At 42.4% G+C, this 18,887-nt stretch overlaps 1 protein-coding gene across 6 annotated transcripts in view; it reads right to left on the bottom strand.

Annotated features, from left to right (window-relative positions):
- Positions 1 to 18,887, bottom strand: part of LOC134540715 (trithorax group protein osa-like) — a 294,594-nt gene that overhangs the window by 75,842 nt on the left and 199,865 nt on the right. For all 6 annotated transcript variants that reach the window (XM_063383602.1, XM_063383603.1, XM_063383601.1 and 3 more), the window contains exons 6-8: positions 13,185 to 13,412; positions 9,849 to 10,030; positions 5,173 to 5,328 (exon numbers count right to left, since the gene is read on the bottom strand). In XM_063383602.1, the coding sequence (XP_063239672.1) occupies positions 5,173 to 5,328; positions 9,849 to 10,030; positions 13,185 to 13,412 (566 nt within the window). The remainder of the gene's footprint in view (positions 1 to 5,172; positions 5,329 to 9,848; positions 10,031 to 13,184; positions 13,413 to 18,887) is intronic.

Consider the following 18,887-nt stretch of genomic DNA (forward strand, 5'->3'; position numbering starts at 1 on the left):
CCTCCACGCTTCCGACGCCAACGGCAAACACGTACAACGCCACACAACCACATCCACGCTTCTGATGCCAACGGCAAACACACGCAACGCCACCTTACCACCTCCACGCTTCCGACGCCAACGGCAAACACGTACAATGCCACACAACCACATCCACGCTTCTGATGCCAACGGCAAACACACGCAACGCCACCTTACCACCTCAACGCTTCCGACGCCAACGGCAAACACATGCAACGCCACCTTACCACCTCCACGCTTCCGATGCCAACGGCAAACACGTACAACGCCACACAACCACATCCACGCTTCTGATGCCAACGGCAAACACACGCAACGCCACCTTACCACCTCCACGCTTCCGACGCCAACGGCAAACACGTACAAAGCCACACAACCACATCCACGCTTCTGATGCCAACGGCAAACACACGCAACGCCACCTTACCACCTCCACGCTTCCGACACCAACGGCAAACACACGCAACGCCACCTTACCACCTCCACGCTTCCGACGCCAACGGCAAACACACGCAACGCCACCTTACCACCTACACGCTTCCGACGCCAACGGCAAACACGTACAACGCCACACAACCACATCCACACTTCTGATGCCAACGGCAAACACACGCAACGCCACCTTACCACCTCCACGCTTCCGACACCAACGGCAAACACACGCAACGCCACCTTACCACCTCCACGCTTCCGACGCCAACGGCAAACACGTACAAAGCCACACAACCACATCCACGCTTCTGATGCCAACGGCAAACACACGCAACGCCACCTTACCACCTCCACGCTTCCGACACCAACGGCAAACACACGCAACGCCACCTTACCACCTCCACGCTTCCGACGCCAACGGCAAACACACGCAACGCCACCTTACCACCTCCACGCTTCCGACGCCAACGGCAAACACGTACAATGCCACACAACCACATCCACACTTCTGATGCCAACGGCAAACACACGCAACGCCACCTTACCACCTCCACGCTTCCGACACCAACGGCAAACACACGCAACGCCACCTTACCACCTCCACGCTTCCGACGCCAACCACGTACAACGCCACACAACCACATCCACGCTTCTGATGCCAACGGCAAACACACGCAACGCCACCTTACCACCTCCACGCTTCCGACGCCAACGGCAAACACGTACAACGCCACACAACCACATCCACGCTTCTGATGCCAACGGCAAACACACGCAACGCCACCTTACCACCTCCACGCTTCCGACGCCAACGGCAAACACGTACAATGCCACACAACCACATCCACGCTTCTGATGCCAACGGCAAACACACGCAACGCCACCTTACCACCTCCACGCTTCCGACGCCAACGGCAAACACATGCAACGCCACCTTACCACCTCCACGCTTCCGATGCCAACGGCAAACACGTACAACGCCACACAACCACATCCACGCTTCTGATGCCAACGGCAAACACACGCAACGCCACCTTACCACCTCCACGCTTCCGACGCCAACGGCAAACACGTACAAAGCCACACAACCACATCCACGCTTCTGATGCCAACGGCAAACACACGCAACGCCACCTTACCACCTCCACGCTTCCGACACCAACGGCAAACACACGCAACGCCACCTTACCACCTCCACGCTTCCGACGCCAACGGCAAACACACGCAACGCCACCTTACCACCTACACGCTTCCGACGCCAACGGCAAACACGTACAACGCCACACAACCACATCCACGCTTCTGATGCCAACGGCAAACACACGCAACGCCACCTTACCACCTCCACGCTTCCGACGCCAACGGCAAACACGTACAACGCCACACAACCACATCCACGCTTCTGATGCCAACGGCAAACACACGCAACGCCACCTTACCACCTCCACGCTTCCGACGCCAACGGCAAACACGTACAACGCCACACAACCACATCCACACTTCTGATGCCAACGGCAAACACACGCAACGCCACCTTACCACCTCGACGCTTCCGACGCCAACCACATGCAACGCCACCTTACCACCTCCACGCTTCCGACGCCAACGGCAAACACGTACAACGCCACACAACCACATCCACGCTTCTGATGCCAACGGCAAACACACGCAACGCCACCTTACCACCTCCACGCTTCCGACGCCAACGGCAAACACGTACAACGCCACACAACCACATCCACGCTTCTGATGCCAACAGCAAACACACGCAACGCCACCTTACCACCTCCACGCTTCCGACGCCAACGGCAAACACACGCAACGCCACCTTACCACCTCCACGCTTCCGACGCCAACGGCAAACACGTACAACGCCACACAACCACATCCACGCTTCTGATGCCAACGGCAAACACACGCAACGCCACCTTACCACCTCCACGCTTCCGACACCAACTGCAAACACACGCAACGCCACCTTACCACCTCCACGCTTCCGACGCCAACGGCAAACACGTACAACGCCACACAACCACATCCACGCTTCTGATGCCAACGGCAAACACACGCAACGCCACCTTACCACCTCCACGCTTCCGACGCCAACGGCAAACACGTACAACGCCACACAACCACATCCACGCTTCTGATGCCAACGGCAAACACACGCAACGCCACCTTACCACCTCCACGCTTCCGACACCAACGGCAAACACACGCAACGCCACCTTACCACCTCCACGCTTCCGACGCCAACGGCAAACACGTACAACGCCACACAACCACATCCACGCTTCTGATGCCAACGGCAAACACACGCAACGCCACCTTACCACCTCCACGCTTCCGACGCCAACGGCAAACACGTACAACGCCACACAACCACATCCACGCTTCTGATGCCAACGGCTATCACACGCAACGCCACCTTACCACCTCCACGCTTCCGACGCCAACGGCAAACACGTACAACGCCACACAACCACATCCACGCTTCTGATGCCAACGGCAAACACACGCAACGCCACCTTACCACCTCCACGCTTCCGACGCCAACGGCAAACACACGCAACGCCACCTTACCACCTCCACGCTTCCGACGCCAACGGCAAACACGTACAACGCCACACAACCACATCCACGCTTCTGATGCCAACGGCAAACACGCACAACACCACCAACGTGTATCGACCTGAACCGGGGCCAAGGTTGTTGCTCATAAAAACCACTCGCAAAAACATAGGTCGGCCTGGAATTTCCTACCAAGAAAAATCCAAAATGACTTCAATATACAACAGCCAGATTAAAAAAAAAAAAACACAAAAAGTTGTGGGAACATTTCATTTATGAAAATATATAACATAAAAATTTAAAATATAAATATAATAATATTTTACAAATACCAGAGAGTGGAGATTCTGGTGAACTTGGACCAGTGTGGTTACAGAGTAAGAATGCATCAATATTTAACTACCCCTTTTGAATGCCTGTACTGTTTAATAGTTTCATTACATAAAACAAACTATTTATACTTACAGCAAAACTCTGATTAACCATCACTCATTTAACCATCAGTTACTGTTATCCGTTATAGCCTAAAAATACGTATTAAAGTTTATATTAATTTTTTTTTTTGTAAAATTAAATACAGTATGTACATAATATCTACTTTTAAAGGATTTTATTTTCACTTCCCTTACAAGCTCACAGTAAAATCATGCAACTGTACATATGTATTACGAGGTTTCTGTTACTGGTCTCTTCAGTTAACTGTAAAGAGCTCTGGCCCGGATGGTGATGGTTAATCAAGTTTTACTGTATTAAACTGTGAGTAAAATGAACTGAACTTATGACAATTGTACAACCACAATGCCAAAAAAAATATATTTCTAAACATGCTGTTATAAAAAATTTACACTATATTTTAGTACTAAAGAAGAGTTTGCACAGGTGGAGTAAATGATATAGTGAATAGGAGCAAGTAACAGGATTGATTATTAATGCGCAGAGTAAGTGTGATAGCAAGTAGGGCAAGTGAAATATCCTGACTACTCTACTGTCCTATAAATGGTGGAGGAGCTGTCCACGCACAGAATCACATAACGGATGGCTCAGCACAGAAGCGGCTTCCCGCTTCAAATTTAGAAGAAAGCACCTACTCCACAGACTCCATCCTAACAATATTCAAAATATTACCTATTTATTTCTTTACGTATATGCGAAACTCGTGTTCTTTACCCACATACATTATAAATAATAAAATATTAAGTCTAGCTTCAACTTCCTGAGGTACCCAGTTTCGCACTATTAATGTCAACTTTTTTACTTTCTTGTATAATAAAAAAAATTAAAGATAAAACTACTTCGCCGCCGCGCTCTAGGAAAACATTTGGAAAATTGTGCAAAAGCATTGTTGCCAGAGGTACGGACGGGTAACTTCAGCAGAGCACGCGAGAGAGAAAATACAATCCTCATTAAGCCACCCACAGAATGTTCCTTGTTTGACCCATGCTCATTTTCATGGTACGATTATACAAGTAAGTGTCTGCTTCTGACCACCTCATCTTCTTGGGCAAACTGAGCACCGGGTGTTTGTGAACTACCTCGCCAGCTCCCCATCACTGCATTTTCCAAATTGACACATGTCAGAACGAAACTCTGGTCTGCAAAAACGCAGGATAGACTTAATAATTTGTTTTTGCCTTTTGTAAAACAACAAATTACTTCTGCAGAATTAGTAAATAGAGTCATAAAAGGGTTTAAAAAACTTGTCCCAGGAGAAAGGAGACTATTTCAACTAGAAGAATCAAGAATGTGAAAGAATATTTGGAAACAAGTTGCAAGAAAAGAGTATTTTGTAATACTTTTCCATTGTAGTAAGTAAAGATTTTAGCTAAAACGAAAAGTAATATTTGGAAAACGTAAGTTAAAGTTAAAAGAATTGAAAATCATCTCTGCCTATTCGGAATTTGGATGTGTCCCTGATGTTTGTTGCATTTGATTTTAAATTTTGTAGGGCCTAATTCTGATGTGTTCTCCTCACTATTTATTAAAACTGTCCTGAACTTACTTATCCATAAAGTATTTTTTGTTTAAGAATCAAACATTTACACCCCTCCACTGGACTGACGAGCCGTGGAGTAGGAAAGGCAGTGTTGGGGGGTAAGGAACTCTCCCAAGTAGCTTCCCACCGTACACACACTGTTCAGCCGACGGTACCTGCAGGTGGTGCTTGAGGTAGTGGGGCGGGGTGTGAGGGCGAGGTCCCGGGGTGTTGGTCGCCGGCGGCGCGACGCCGGGCTGCATGCCGGGGGCCTTCGCGCCCATCATGGCCGGGCCGGGGGGCGCCTGCCCCATCCCCGGGCCGCCCCACGCCTGCCGGCACACACCACACACCCCCTTGCTCTCAGCGACCCCTCACAGCTCGTCCGCAGCACCCGGCGACGTCCGACGATGCACTGAATCAACTAACAACTCCACGTGAAAACCCATCTACACTTAAGGGGAGTCTGACTGTCCTATCTTGCCCAGGTTGAAATTCCTATGTTTGTGTCCCATCATCTTGGAAACCATTAAACCTAACCCTTCTAGATTTTAAATATGTTATATTTTATATGTTTTTTTATCATACTGTACTATAATTGATTGTTGTATGTGCTTTTGGAAAAAGTTACTAAAAAATTTAACAAATAATAGTATTTTTCCAAAAATTTCAATATAATTAATTATCCAAATTAATTATTTCAAAAAACAACTTCATATTTATAGTACAGTTATTTCACAATTACTATCTCCAGCTATGCTAAAAGTTTGAACGATTGTAGTGTAATAGTTTTTGAGATAATGGGTTAAATTTGATAGAAAATGTAGTTTTCCATAAATCAAGAACAAAGTTGGAAAGGTCTATACATCAATCAAATCTCAAGTAAGGCTCCAAATTTTTGAAAATATACTATTCAGTATTCATTATATTTTTTTATTGAAGAGAGTACTAGAAAGTATTTAGATTGTATTCAGAAAGGTCAAAAAAAATATATATTTTTTTTAGCATTTAAAATTTGAAAGTTAAAAAATTAAAGACGGAAAAAAGCTTTCGCAATAACACTCATATCATTTTATTCAGGAAAGTCGAAATTTTATTTTGGCACTAAAAATTATAAAAGTCAATATTTTAATTTTTTTACTGTCAGACTCCCCTTAAGAGTGGGGAGCGAGAGCTATTGTCGCCCTTCGCGTGTGAACGCCCCCACTGCTCCCTCGGCATGTCGAGGGAGAGACGCGACCCCCTCCCAAGCGCCCGGCTCGGCATGCACCACGCCGGCCCTCGAATCGCATTTCAGTCATTGGCTGTTTGGCGGTAGGCATCCCGGATATAGAGGATGGATAATTATGTATCTTAGGGAGTCTTGGATACTAATTTAGGCTTTATCTAGAAAGATGAAGGGCCTAGGAGTGTAAAACGTGAGTAATTTAAAAGTGCAAAAAATTTTGTTTCCTCCATTAAATGCACACAGCTCAACTGCAGTACCAGCACTTGCCCAGTTCTGCCTCGTTGCCTACCTAAGCACACATTCCGTGTGCAGAGCTTTATAAAAAAAAACCATTTCCGGTAAAGATTTTCGATAGCACGCAAGGTGCTTGCATCAATTACATCTTTTATCTTAAGGGGCCCGCCTACCTGGGCACACATACGGTGTGCAGAGCATCAGGAAAAACAACGCGATTTCAAAACTACTCAAGATATCCGAGTGGGGCCTATTTACGAATAGCATTTAAGAGTTCGCTGAGGACCGAAAAGTACTTTTAATTTCGGATTAAGTTTTTAAACTGTATTTTTAGAAGCGTTAAAATGCCTAAAACGCGTGTTTTCAGAGTAATTTTTAGGCATAAAACAATCAGTACAGATTCTTGAAAGCACTTAAGGGGCTTGCATAACACCTTTATCTTCATTTCTCCGCCATATAATGTTATGGTCACCGCTCAAATTTCACAGTTATCCTGTGACGACGAGACGAATGCGCGCCAGTTCAGAGACTTGCGCTTAGAGGCTATACCGCGCTGGAAGCACCAGCGAGCGTCGCGCTTATCATCCCGCCTCACTATTGCAATGAGTGTATGGGCTCTTTAATGCACCGGTGATGTCTTATGGTCACAGAAGGAGCCGAAAACTCAATTCCACTCTGCACCATTCAAAAAACGAACTAACTTGGTGGCTCTGCTGTGAATCCACCCTAAATATCCCGTGAGCTAAAATTTAGTAACCATCAATCAGTTGAGAATACATTTTCAACAAGAAGGTATTCCACCAGAACTACAGCAACGCAATAGGAATGACTAGTCCATTGCCTAGAGTAAAGGCTATGGCCACACAGGGCGCTATATTCGCTATGTTCGCTGCGTGAGTAAAATACAGCCAGCTGCATCTCAGGTGTCACTGGCCACACCGAGCTGTGTTCGCTATGTTGGCGACGTCACCAGGTGTTTGGTTGTCGGCTAGTTTCCTAAAACGTCGCCGTCTTCATGCATGTGCAGATAAACAGAAACACCAGCGTGGAACTGTGCTGTACTTTTGCATTTGCTTTTTATGAAGTTTGATTTCTCTCAGTATTGTCAAGTCGATGGAAAAGTTAATTAAAAGATTACGAAAATACCAATGTTTATGGAATAAATCGACGGAAGAATACAGAAGGCAGGAGGATATGCAGGACAATGCCTGGGATTTAAACCCAAGGGAATGCTACCAAACCGAGTTGAATTTACACTGAAACAATCCATAAATTTGGTCTTGTCATAAGCAACTGCTGCATCAAATGATGAAACTCTTCAAATTATTTTGTTTTTATATTAATTTCATGAACCCATTTCCTCTTACGCTCACATACTGCGAGAGCCAGAAGCACCCAGGAATTTTTTTTGGGGGGGGTTTTAAGTTTTTTTTATTAGGAACGAACACCGGTTTCAAAAATAAAGAGGGGGGCCCGGGGGTCCTCTGCCGGGAAAATTTGGATTTCTAGGTGAAAATTGGTGCTATTTAAGAAGTTTTAATTATTGAATATACTGCTGGTAGAAAAAAAGATTAATTTTTAGTATAGTACTAAATTTTGTTTTAGACAAGAATCAAACAAAGATACCTTTATCAAACCCAGGGTCTCGTCCGCTCAAAATCAGTATTATTTTAATACCATGAGAATCATAGCATGCATTAAAGTATCCACATTCTGTGCAACTTAAATCACTGATAATGATGGTTTGCTTTTTACTGCATTCACACACACAAATTAAGTTCTCTCTACGAGTAAAAACAAAGGGTATAAAATTCACACATATAATGTCTAGTTAAAACTGCAGAAATACAATCCAAAATTATGCAGAAATTGAGATAAACGTAGCACAGAAACAATTCTTAGTTTTTATATAACACAAACTAATTTGTAAAAAAATTCAAGTAATTCACGGTAGCAGACTACAAATGTAATACTAACACCTAATGTATACACTGACGTGAAAACATATCACAAAGTTTGGTAGATTGAGCGCTGCCCATAGACCATCGTACCTATTTGGCTGGGACTGGGAATTTTTTTACTTTCACCATTCTAGATTTTTTCTTCACATTTTCGGAGGGGGTTTAAACCCCCAAAAAACCCCTCCTCCTGGGTACGCCACTGGCCAGCAGGATACTATCATCGTCAGAATCACCACTGGAATCCCACGGCACGCGTCTCTCCAACATCGCGAACTGGACTATCCTGTCTGGCCGCCTGGCGCAGCGAACATAGCAAAGCTTTCTATGTGGCCTCGGCCTTAAGACACCATTCAGCTGGTACCACAATGGCCGGGACGGGATTCAAGCTACGGTGAGTGCTCTGGTGCTAGAACCTTGCAACTCTAATGCTGGGATGTGCTGCGAGATGGATGAAATGAAGTGCATTTCCAAACTGAGATTAACAAAATGGGATCCACACAAAGGAAGAGAGACTCGTCAACCTAAATTGAGCCGGTGTTAAAAACGACATCCACAGAAGGAAGCTCGTTCCTGCTGAAGCAAACGAGACATTTTCTTAGATAGACCCTGTTTGGAGAAGATTTGCTTCTTACATGTTTACAACAGCAAGAAATAAACGTTATCATCCTGTAAAAGTATTACCATCCATGAAATGCAGTATTTAAAAAACATCATAACTTAACATTATCACTAAAAAAAAGGTAACTTCCTTTCTCTGTAGTACTATGTATTAAGAATTTGGCTGAAATTGCAAGTACACAAAACATTAAAAAAATCTTTTGGAAGCATTACATGTGCACTCCAAAAACAGACCAAGTTGTATACCTGCACTGAGCCCTTAAAGTATTCTCTATCCATTACCATATGAAAAAAAATCTCGACAAGAACTGAAGCCAGATCCATCGCAGCGTACTTAATGTGGTCACGTCCACAATCACAATCACAATGATCTGCTTATTTAGTCAATTCCTAATAATTAACCCTTTCCTGCCTAGAAATCTAAAAAAAAAATAATTGAATTTTGTAAATTTTTATTTCATTTTTATATTTAAGTAGGCCTAAAATGAGACCATACATTTTTTCCAAAATTTTTATTCATTTATATTTAATATATTTTTTTAATGATGGGACTTTCAAGTCCTGACAAGGCATTTATCATATATGTCCAGCTCAACGGGAAAAAAAAAAAGAAAAAAAAGGGCGCTCCGGACTGGTGCAGCGCCGCCGCTTCAGTGCTGCAACCTGTCGGCTGTCGATCAAACTCCTTCGACAACTGGCAGAGCAGAGCTATACAGGGACCCAGCTAATTTTTTCTGGGTGCGTATGGTTTCCGTCTGCTCCAGCGCTGAAACGGGAGACGCCACAGAGCGGGAGGGGCGAGGAACCGCACCTGGTAGCCGGCGAACTGCGAGTGCGACACGTGGTTCGGGATGGGGCGGCTGGGGTACTGGCCCGCCGGGCCCATGCTGTTGGCCTGGGGGCTCTGCCCCGCCCCGGGCCCCGGGGCGTAGCCCTGCGCGTGGCCGTACTGCACGGCGCCCAGCTGCCCCTGCGGCCGCGGCGCGTAGCTCCCTGCGGGCACGCACGGTCACACACACAACTAGTTAACACCCTGGTTAACTTCACATACTGTTCCTGTTTCAAACGCCACTGTGTATTAAAAAAAAAAAAAAATTGGTTGTCTATAAAGTCGGTTCACGGACGATAGTTTAACGTGACAACGTCATGACAAAACACTGATGAAATGAAATCTACAATTCAATTGATAAATTTTACTTTTATTTTGCGCTCATTAATTCAAATATGTTCATTACTCTAACGAAGAGATTATTTTAACTATAACTTTTATACATGTTTGATACTTAACTTCTTCCAATCTGTGTTTTTCTGTCAAGGATAGGACGATGAAAGGAAAAGTAGGAAACGAACGGGAGTGTTTCAAGGATGTTGTGAAGGAAAATGGCTTACCCAACACCAAAATGCAGTCAAAAATTATATATTTGCGCCACGGACTCTGCAGCAATGCTAGGAGGAACATGTTAGCAAAGAGCAATGAAAATGTTACATTGAAATGCATGAAAACAGAATTACGCCACGGACTCGGTCGCAATGCTAGGAGGTCCAGGTTAGCAAAGAGCAATATAAAATGAGCGTAACAGGACAAAGCGTAACGGAACACATTTTCTTGCGTGCAGCCGGCATTCATCGATTTATTAGACGTTGTCACGTCAATAAATTTCAGCACGAAAAGGAACACGTTATAGCTGGAACAGTACATGAAGCAATTTGTTAGAGCACGCTAAAAGGGTAATAATGTTCGCAGGCTTTCACGGCCTTTGTCTGAAGTAGCTTGGCTTATGGGTTGAAGCCGTGTCCTTGGCGAATGATTCACTGATGTTTTGGTTGACATTGCAGTTGCCATCATCAGTATGTAACTGCTCCCTGATGATGGCGACTGCAATGTCGACCGAAACGTCGGTGAATTATTAGCCAAGGACACTGCTACAACCCAGAAGCCAAGCTACTACTCAAGCTAAAAGGGTGTTTATAAAATAAAGTTTTAAGATTCAGAATGAATGTAAGAAATTTGATGGAACTTATTTTTCTCAAAGTTTTTGTGCAGAGTTTTAATTCATTTTGGAAATTAAACATGAGACCTTTATTCTATCCTGCATTATAGAATAAATGAACATTTAAACTATTAAAATTTGTTTTGAGGCAATGAACGAAAAGAAAAAGTGATAGGTTGGTGAACAAAAATTTTCAGTTACTTGAAAGTGGGTTAGTTCAGTAAGATAGATTAAATCATAAACTAACACCAATGAGGTGTATTATGTGACGTTTGTTGTAATTATTTGAGATGTTGCAGTTGTGGAAAAATGAAAAGTTTAATGCCTTATAGGAAGGCATGGTGAATTGCACCGAACTGATCCTAGGACAGATAACTCCGAACAACATATATAAAATAGTTAGAGAAAAATAATGGAAAAATCCAAAATGGTGGGGTACAACTGACCTTATCACAACTGTTACAACACAGTTTCTTACTGACGAGACTAAAGTAAAATTCAAGACCAAGTTATTAGAAACAACATTACAGACTTATTGCTCCCACTTTCTTAATTCTCAATTACTGCCTACTTTCCAATATACACTGAATCCTGTATTGAACACCAATATTAATTAAAAAAACTGAAGGCTAAGACTCACATTCCTTGTTAATTTTTTTTGACGTGAAAACGTCTAATAAATCGGCTGCACGCACGAAAAAGGATGACTCATTGTCCCGTTACACTATGTCCCGATACACTCTTTGTACGTTTGGGCCGCATCTATCTCTCTTCCACTCGATTGGAACAACCATCAATTTGACTTTTTCGAGGCACATTAAACTTGAAACACTCCCATTCGTTTCCTACTTTTCCTATCATCGTCCTATCCTTACCAGAATAACACAGATTGGAATAAGTTAAATAGCAAACATGTATAAAAGTTATAGTTAAAATAATCTCTTCTTTAAAGTAATAAACATATTTGAATTAATGAGTGCAAATAAAAGTAAATTTATCAATTAAATTGCAGATTTCATTTCACTCCTCCTTTGTATCCATACAAAATAGTGATAATTCAATAAAAAAAAATTCAATTTTATTCATAAAACTATGCAATCATTTCATCAATGTTTTGTTATGACGTCACGAACTATCGTCCGTAAACCGACTTTACAGACAAACAATTTTTTTTTATGTGTAACATCTTAGCTCTCGGTATACAGCATTCGGTGGGAGTAATTCTGTGAATGCGGTGGAAGTCTAGGAATGGAAATATTTAAACAACCACGGTGCTGCCATCTGTGGTGGATAGCATGAACCAAGTTCATTAAGACAAAAGGAAGAAACTAACTGTTTAGTGAATTTTAACAGGGCGTAACCGAGTTCCGTTATATTAGTGTATTTGCAACGTGAGAACACACAAATCTGGTCGTTACCTAGGTTAGATGATACACATCTGTGGCGAGTACTAAACGACATGCTCACATTTTTTTATTACTATTATTTAAAGCCTTATTTTAAAATTTTTTAACACGATACCTCCCGTGCAAATTTTTGTTCCGTCACAAATAATTTTTAATAGATGTTCACTCGGTGTAAAGTGGCGGATGTGAAAAGTTGTGCAAGTTTTCGTAACCATTTTTTTTCCTTCAGAGTGTGAGTTTTAACGTCCTTGTTTCATGTGTGCGGTGCTGGCGGGTTATGTCGCATCTACCTGCGAGTGTGGTGGCTACCCGCACGGATTGTTCTCCTTGCGGGCGGAGCCCACCTTGCGTAGTGCAGACATGCTTGCGGTGCCTTCACACAGGCAAGGACTGCTTTCTTTGTGTATGTTCGTGCCCACCTCAAAAGTTGCAAAACTGTAGGGTGGGCACGCCACAAATTCAACCCTTTGAACTCCACTATGTCGAGCAAGGTTCGCCATCCTTAATATCCGTTTCCAATCACTTGTTGGATCCGGCTCTCCTGTCCCTTGGAATCACATTGCATAGAACAATTGCACACAATTCAAGAAATCAGAGAGCTATGCTTGAAAAATAATTGAGCGGGATTTTTAATACAGCAAACCTGGTTCAAAATAGGAATTCAAAGGGTTAGTAAATAATAATAAATCACCACTGCGATATGCCGCACAAGCGAACGTCTGTGACGCAAGGGAATGAGAGCGAGCTTGCCTTGGGAGTAGGGCTGGCCCTGGGGCGCGAAGGGGGGCATCTGCTGGCCCGCGGGGGGCACCATGCCGGGGTGGGCGGCCATCTTGTAGCCGTGCATGTGGGGCGGCGGCGCAAGCGGCTGCTGGTAGGCACCCTGCGCGCCCATGGGCGAGTGGCTCATGCGCGCGGGCCCACCCCCGTCAGACTGCCCGCTCGACGGCCGCGGGGGCATCGGAATGTTCTGCTGGCCTGCGGGCACACGCACACACACACACGCTGTACACCGCGTGAATCAATCTTCTTAGAGCAAAATTTTAATTATATTTTCCAAAATTACAAAAAATGTAAAATGCTTTACAACTTAAGGGCCCCGCCTACCTGGTCACACACACGGTGCGCAGAGCTTCAGGAAAAACAACGCGATTTCAAAACTACTCAAGATATCCCAGTGGGGTATGTTTACGAAAAACATTTAAGAGTTCGCTGAGGCCCGAAAAGTACTTTTAATTTTGGATCATGTTTTTAAACTGTATTTCTAGAAGAGGTTAAAATGGCTAAAACGCATGTTTTCAGAGTAATTTTTAGGCGTAAAACAACCAGTACAGATTATTAAAAGCACTTAAGGGACTAGCATTACACCTTTATCTTCATTTCTCTGCCATATAATGTTGCGGTCACCGCTAAAATTTCATGGTTATCCTGTGACTACGAGAAGACTGCGTGACAGTCCAGAGGAGACACCGCGATAGAAGCACCAGCGAGCATCGCGCTTATCATCCCGCCTCACTAACACACATACACCCCTGACGAGGCGGGCCCCTTAACAAAGTAAATATTTCATGCTTTAAAGACATTATTTTTTTTACAGTTATCCATGTGTTTTTATTAAAAAAACAAAATGGGGTCCACTTTTGGCCACTTTCCTCTAGTAGGTTAACTGCTCCCCGATGATGGCGACTTGCAAATGTCGACTGAAACGTCAGGGTGAGTTATTCTGCCCAAGGACAACGCGGCTACAACCCAGAAGCCGAGCTACTTCGGACGACGGCCGTGAAAGCCTGCGAACATCACCAACATGTGTATCCAGGGCTGTGAACCACAGCTCTGGGTCTGTGTCGTGGAGCTCTATGGAATGACGCACATGGGGGAGATACTCTAATTACCGAGACTGAGACCTAGTTTTTTTTTGAAGTAGTTATGGGCCCGTCCGCTAGATGGCAGTTTTCATGATCTATTGCCGACATAACTACATTAATTTATTAGGAGAAGTAATGTATAAGCTATTGTCAGGCAAACAAACCAGTGAAAATTCATTCTATTTAGGTAGCCACTAATTTTGTAGTGTGTAATACAATGAGTTTTTGCACCTCCTACTGCTTTATTTATTATATGACGGTTTATTACAAAACAGAATTAAGTATTTTCGCATCGATTAAATTAGTTTTGCGCTGGCAAGGAGATAACTTAATATAACCAAAAATATGTATTAACTAAAAAAAAAAAAAATTTGTATAAGAACCTCTATTCCCATTTTTTTTTATTTGCTGGTAGTTATGGGCCTGCCCAACAGATAGCGACACATGTTGCATGAAACATGGTTTCAGTTTCCACTGTAGGAGTCGCACTTCTACATCACACTCCTTGTTCTGTGCGTACGCTACACTGTGCAAGGGAGAAATTACGGTACACCAGCAAACCCCCCCCCCCCCCCCAAATACCATGCTGCGTGACATCATGTCCGCCGTACTGATATAGGCAACGCTAGTGTCGACCATGCTGGGACTCAAGAGGGATCACATTTACCAACCTGAAGATCCAAAATCAAACATTCTCTAGCCATATCCACAAAATGCACAGTTATGAAAACCACAACTTCATCATAATCTGACAAAAATCAGCCATTGTAAATACAGAGCTGCAAACCCTTTCAGCCAAACCCATCAGCAATCACTATCAATGTATAAAATAAAACAAATTAAAATTAACGCAAGAATGTTTACATCAAATACTAGACCCTATAAAATAATTTACATACACGCACTAATGAGCAAATCCATCCACTAAATAGTTAAAAAATGATCCAATTAAAAAAAAAACACAATAAAAAAATTCAAAGCAGTCATGAGGACTGCCGACAGAAGTGAAAACTTAAAACTATAAACAAACATGTTTCCCTAAAAATGATAGAATTAAGAAAATACAAATATAATTTGAAATAAGAAATACTAACTTTGTCAAATATAATTGTGTAACATAAAACATTTTTTGATAAAAATCAGAGCCATTTTTGCAATTTTTACGAAAAAATATCACACAACAAATTTGTTTCATCACATTAGTAAAATAACTCCTAAATTACTATAAAATACACATTGCATAGTAACTGTAGGTATTAAAAAAATAAATAATGATCATCTTAATTTTTAGGTTAAATTACTACAAAGACTCCGCTTTCTTCGTTATTCAAACTATATATCTATATGAGAATATTAATATATTTTATACTCACTTTTTACTGCACAGTAATCATATACTTAAGACAGCGCAATACGTTATACTAATAGGAACAGATATAGTGTTATCGTTAACATGTCACATGACCATGTCGATGACGACTTACATGTATTTACTCCCTATCCAAACCTTCCTATAGAAGTTTTCACTTTAAAAATAAGTATCAGGATTTTATTTATATTTATGCTTGAATACATGATTCTCTTTAAAGGTATTTGTTTTCATAACACACCTAATGAGCTGAGGTTTAACCCAACTTTACGATTACTGTGCCATACATGCAGCTACAGACAACCAGCTATGCATGCAAAATTTATCATATATGAAACCCTGACAATACACACAATATTTCTGACTTTTCATTATATTCTGGTGTTCCTGTAATAAATAAATAACAATCTGTAATTTCATAAATGGATGTCTAGATCAGCAATAGTTTTTTTTTTTGTATTTTTGTTCCGTTGATCCCACATGGAGTCAAGGCTCCGGGATATAGAACATGTCACGTTATACATGTAGTTCCCTTTACATACAAATATGTATGTGCAGACATTAATATTTACATGATGCCAGTTACAAAAAAAATACAGAACATATTACACAATTTAACTGTATAGTGATACTTGATACTTTATGCAAAACATGAAGCAGCTGTTATCATAAGTCCATTCAACAAAAATTAACTGTTCAATTTCTCTATTATCAAACAAATTAAAGAATTCCTTCAGATAGTAGGTAGGATATTCTATAATTATTTGTTTTACTGTTTTTTTGAATACTGGTAAACTGTTTATGTTAGTTATTTTCTGTGATATTAAGTTGTAAAGTTTTACTCCCATGTGTTTTAGTCCATTTTCAAATCGCCTAGTGTTATGTTCAACTATTCTCAATTTACTAGCATTTCTGGTGTTATATGTGTGAATATCTAAGTTTTTCTTTTTAAATTGTCCCCCCCCCCCCTTATGAATGAATAAAAGGGTTCTCAGAATGTATTCATTTATGACAGTCAGGACTAAGTTTTTTGAATTTTGGTCTACAGTGAGATGACTTTTTATCTTTTGTTATTATTCTAATAGCTCTTTTTTGTATATTTACGATTTTATCAACTCCTACTGCATTGCCCCAGATTTCAATGTTATATGACATTACAGAGTGAAATTGGGCATAGTAAACTGTTTTCAGCGTTTCTAATTCTACCGTATCCACTAGTCGTTTTTTAACACATAACATGAACTACTGAGCCTGCTTACTATTGAGTTAATATGATCATTGTATTTTAGTTTTTCATCTAATTTTACACCCAGAAACTTTATCTTACAGAAAATCAGCAGTAAATGGCAGCACTGTAAATACTGATTCATTGATTTTATTTGCAAATGTTACTCTAACTAACTATTGAATGCAAATATGTATTTTGATGCAGTACATATCTTCACGTTAGTTAATGACATCAAAACTGAGACACACAAGAACACATGACCTTTCATAATGTCAACACCGTCTGTTGTGACATAGGTTTTTGATTGTTCTATTGGCAAATGAGCTGTTCAATGTAAGGGCCATAGATACTTCACCACACAGCTTTAACGTCTCCTTCACTGTTAGTATGCCCTTTCACGAGACTTGAGAACTACACCAATCAGGGACATTGGGTAGAAGGCAGCTTCACCCTCAAGGTAAGGAACCACTCCTTCATTTTCCTGGGTTTCGGACAAACACTAAAAACAAAATCCTGGAATGCCAAATAGTGACTTACTCGCTGGAACCACAGTAACAGGGGAAGTGAGAAGAGTATCCTGAGGACGCCAGTACATGTCTAACGAAACTGAAACTGGCTTACCATTGTCAAAGGTACATAAAATACTAGACCTTACAAAATACAAAATGAGCTAATCCATCCATTAAATAGTTTAAAAATTATTAAGGACTAATAGAAAAAAAACCACAATAGATGACAAATTACTGCCCCCCCTACCCCCTCACACACACATACACACTCAATTTCACGAAGATGTGTTGTCTTCAGCGGGGTCATCAAAGATAACACTACATGGATACTAAAGGTCTGAAGTTTCAACCGAAACTGTTCACTACAACACAGGTTAAACACATTCACTGCAAAGCAATGGATTGGCACGGTTGTTTGAGTCAGAATTTCGGGACCTGAATTTTTCTACATTTTCTGAGCAAAAAAAAAAAAAAAACCTATCATCTTAAAAATTAAATACACGCTAATCCAAAAACAGAATACGAAACGTCGTGAAAACTTAACACTGCACGCTCGCATGACAGGATGCAGTGTGTGATACCGGTGACGAAGAGGTTTAACGTGGAGGATGGCAGGCGACGTTTCGGCGGACCTCGCAGTCGCCCATCTTCAGGACGGCGGGTCAAGAAAGCGGCGGCTGTGTCGTGCGAACCGCGACCTACCGCACCGTGGCGGCTACACACGCGGCGAGTGAATATTTAATCTCCCCCCCCCCCCCCCTCCTCTTCACTCTCCCCAACTCACCAGCTTCAAAGTCACCGCGGGCCCGGCGACGATAAACAATCTCTCCCCCCCCCCCCCTCTCCGACCAAAACACCAGAACCCGTGGTTGGCAGTCCGCGGTCCGCGAGCCATCTGTCACCCGCCGAGCTGAGGGAAGCCAGCATGTCTTCATTTCACAGACGAGAGAGCCACACCCGAAGTTCCCCGAAGTTCATGCTCGCTTTTTCCCCCCCGTTCTAATTCATTGTATAAACCGGTGTGACATTAAAATTTTGCGGTCGATTAAGATAGGTTAGCTACATTATAAATACCTACTTTAAAACATTGTGGATGGTTGGTTATATTAGGTAAGTACAGTTACATTAAAAATGCTGTAAAAAAACCCCGAACATGCGCGATCGGGTGTTTGGCTCTCTCGTGTGTGAAAAGAAGGCTTCCCCCCTGGATGTGTGTTGTTACGGGCACACCTATGGTCTCTGGGGGAAAGTGAACAGACCATAGACATGGGTTATAGGGTGGCGGGCTCCCCTGGAAAATTGACAAATAAAACTCGCCAAAACAACATTTTTCAAGCCAAGCCGGAACTAAAATTTCGACGATGATTTGGCTTAACCGTCGAAATAATTTTTTTTTATATTTTGACTAAAAATAACGTTTACGTGAGCCTACAATTAAATTGGCGGTTTATGAGCATTGGCGTGCCTACAAGGGGGGCCAGG

This window comes from Bacillus rossius, chromosome 17, assembly GCF_032445375.1.
Source record: "Bacillus rossius redtenbacheri isolate Brsri chromosome 17, Brsri_v3, whole genome shotgun sequence".
NCBI classification, from domain to species: domain Eukaryota; kingdom Metazoa; phylum Arthropoda; class Insecta; order Phasmatodea; family Bacillidae; genus Bacillus; species Bacillus rossius.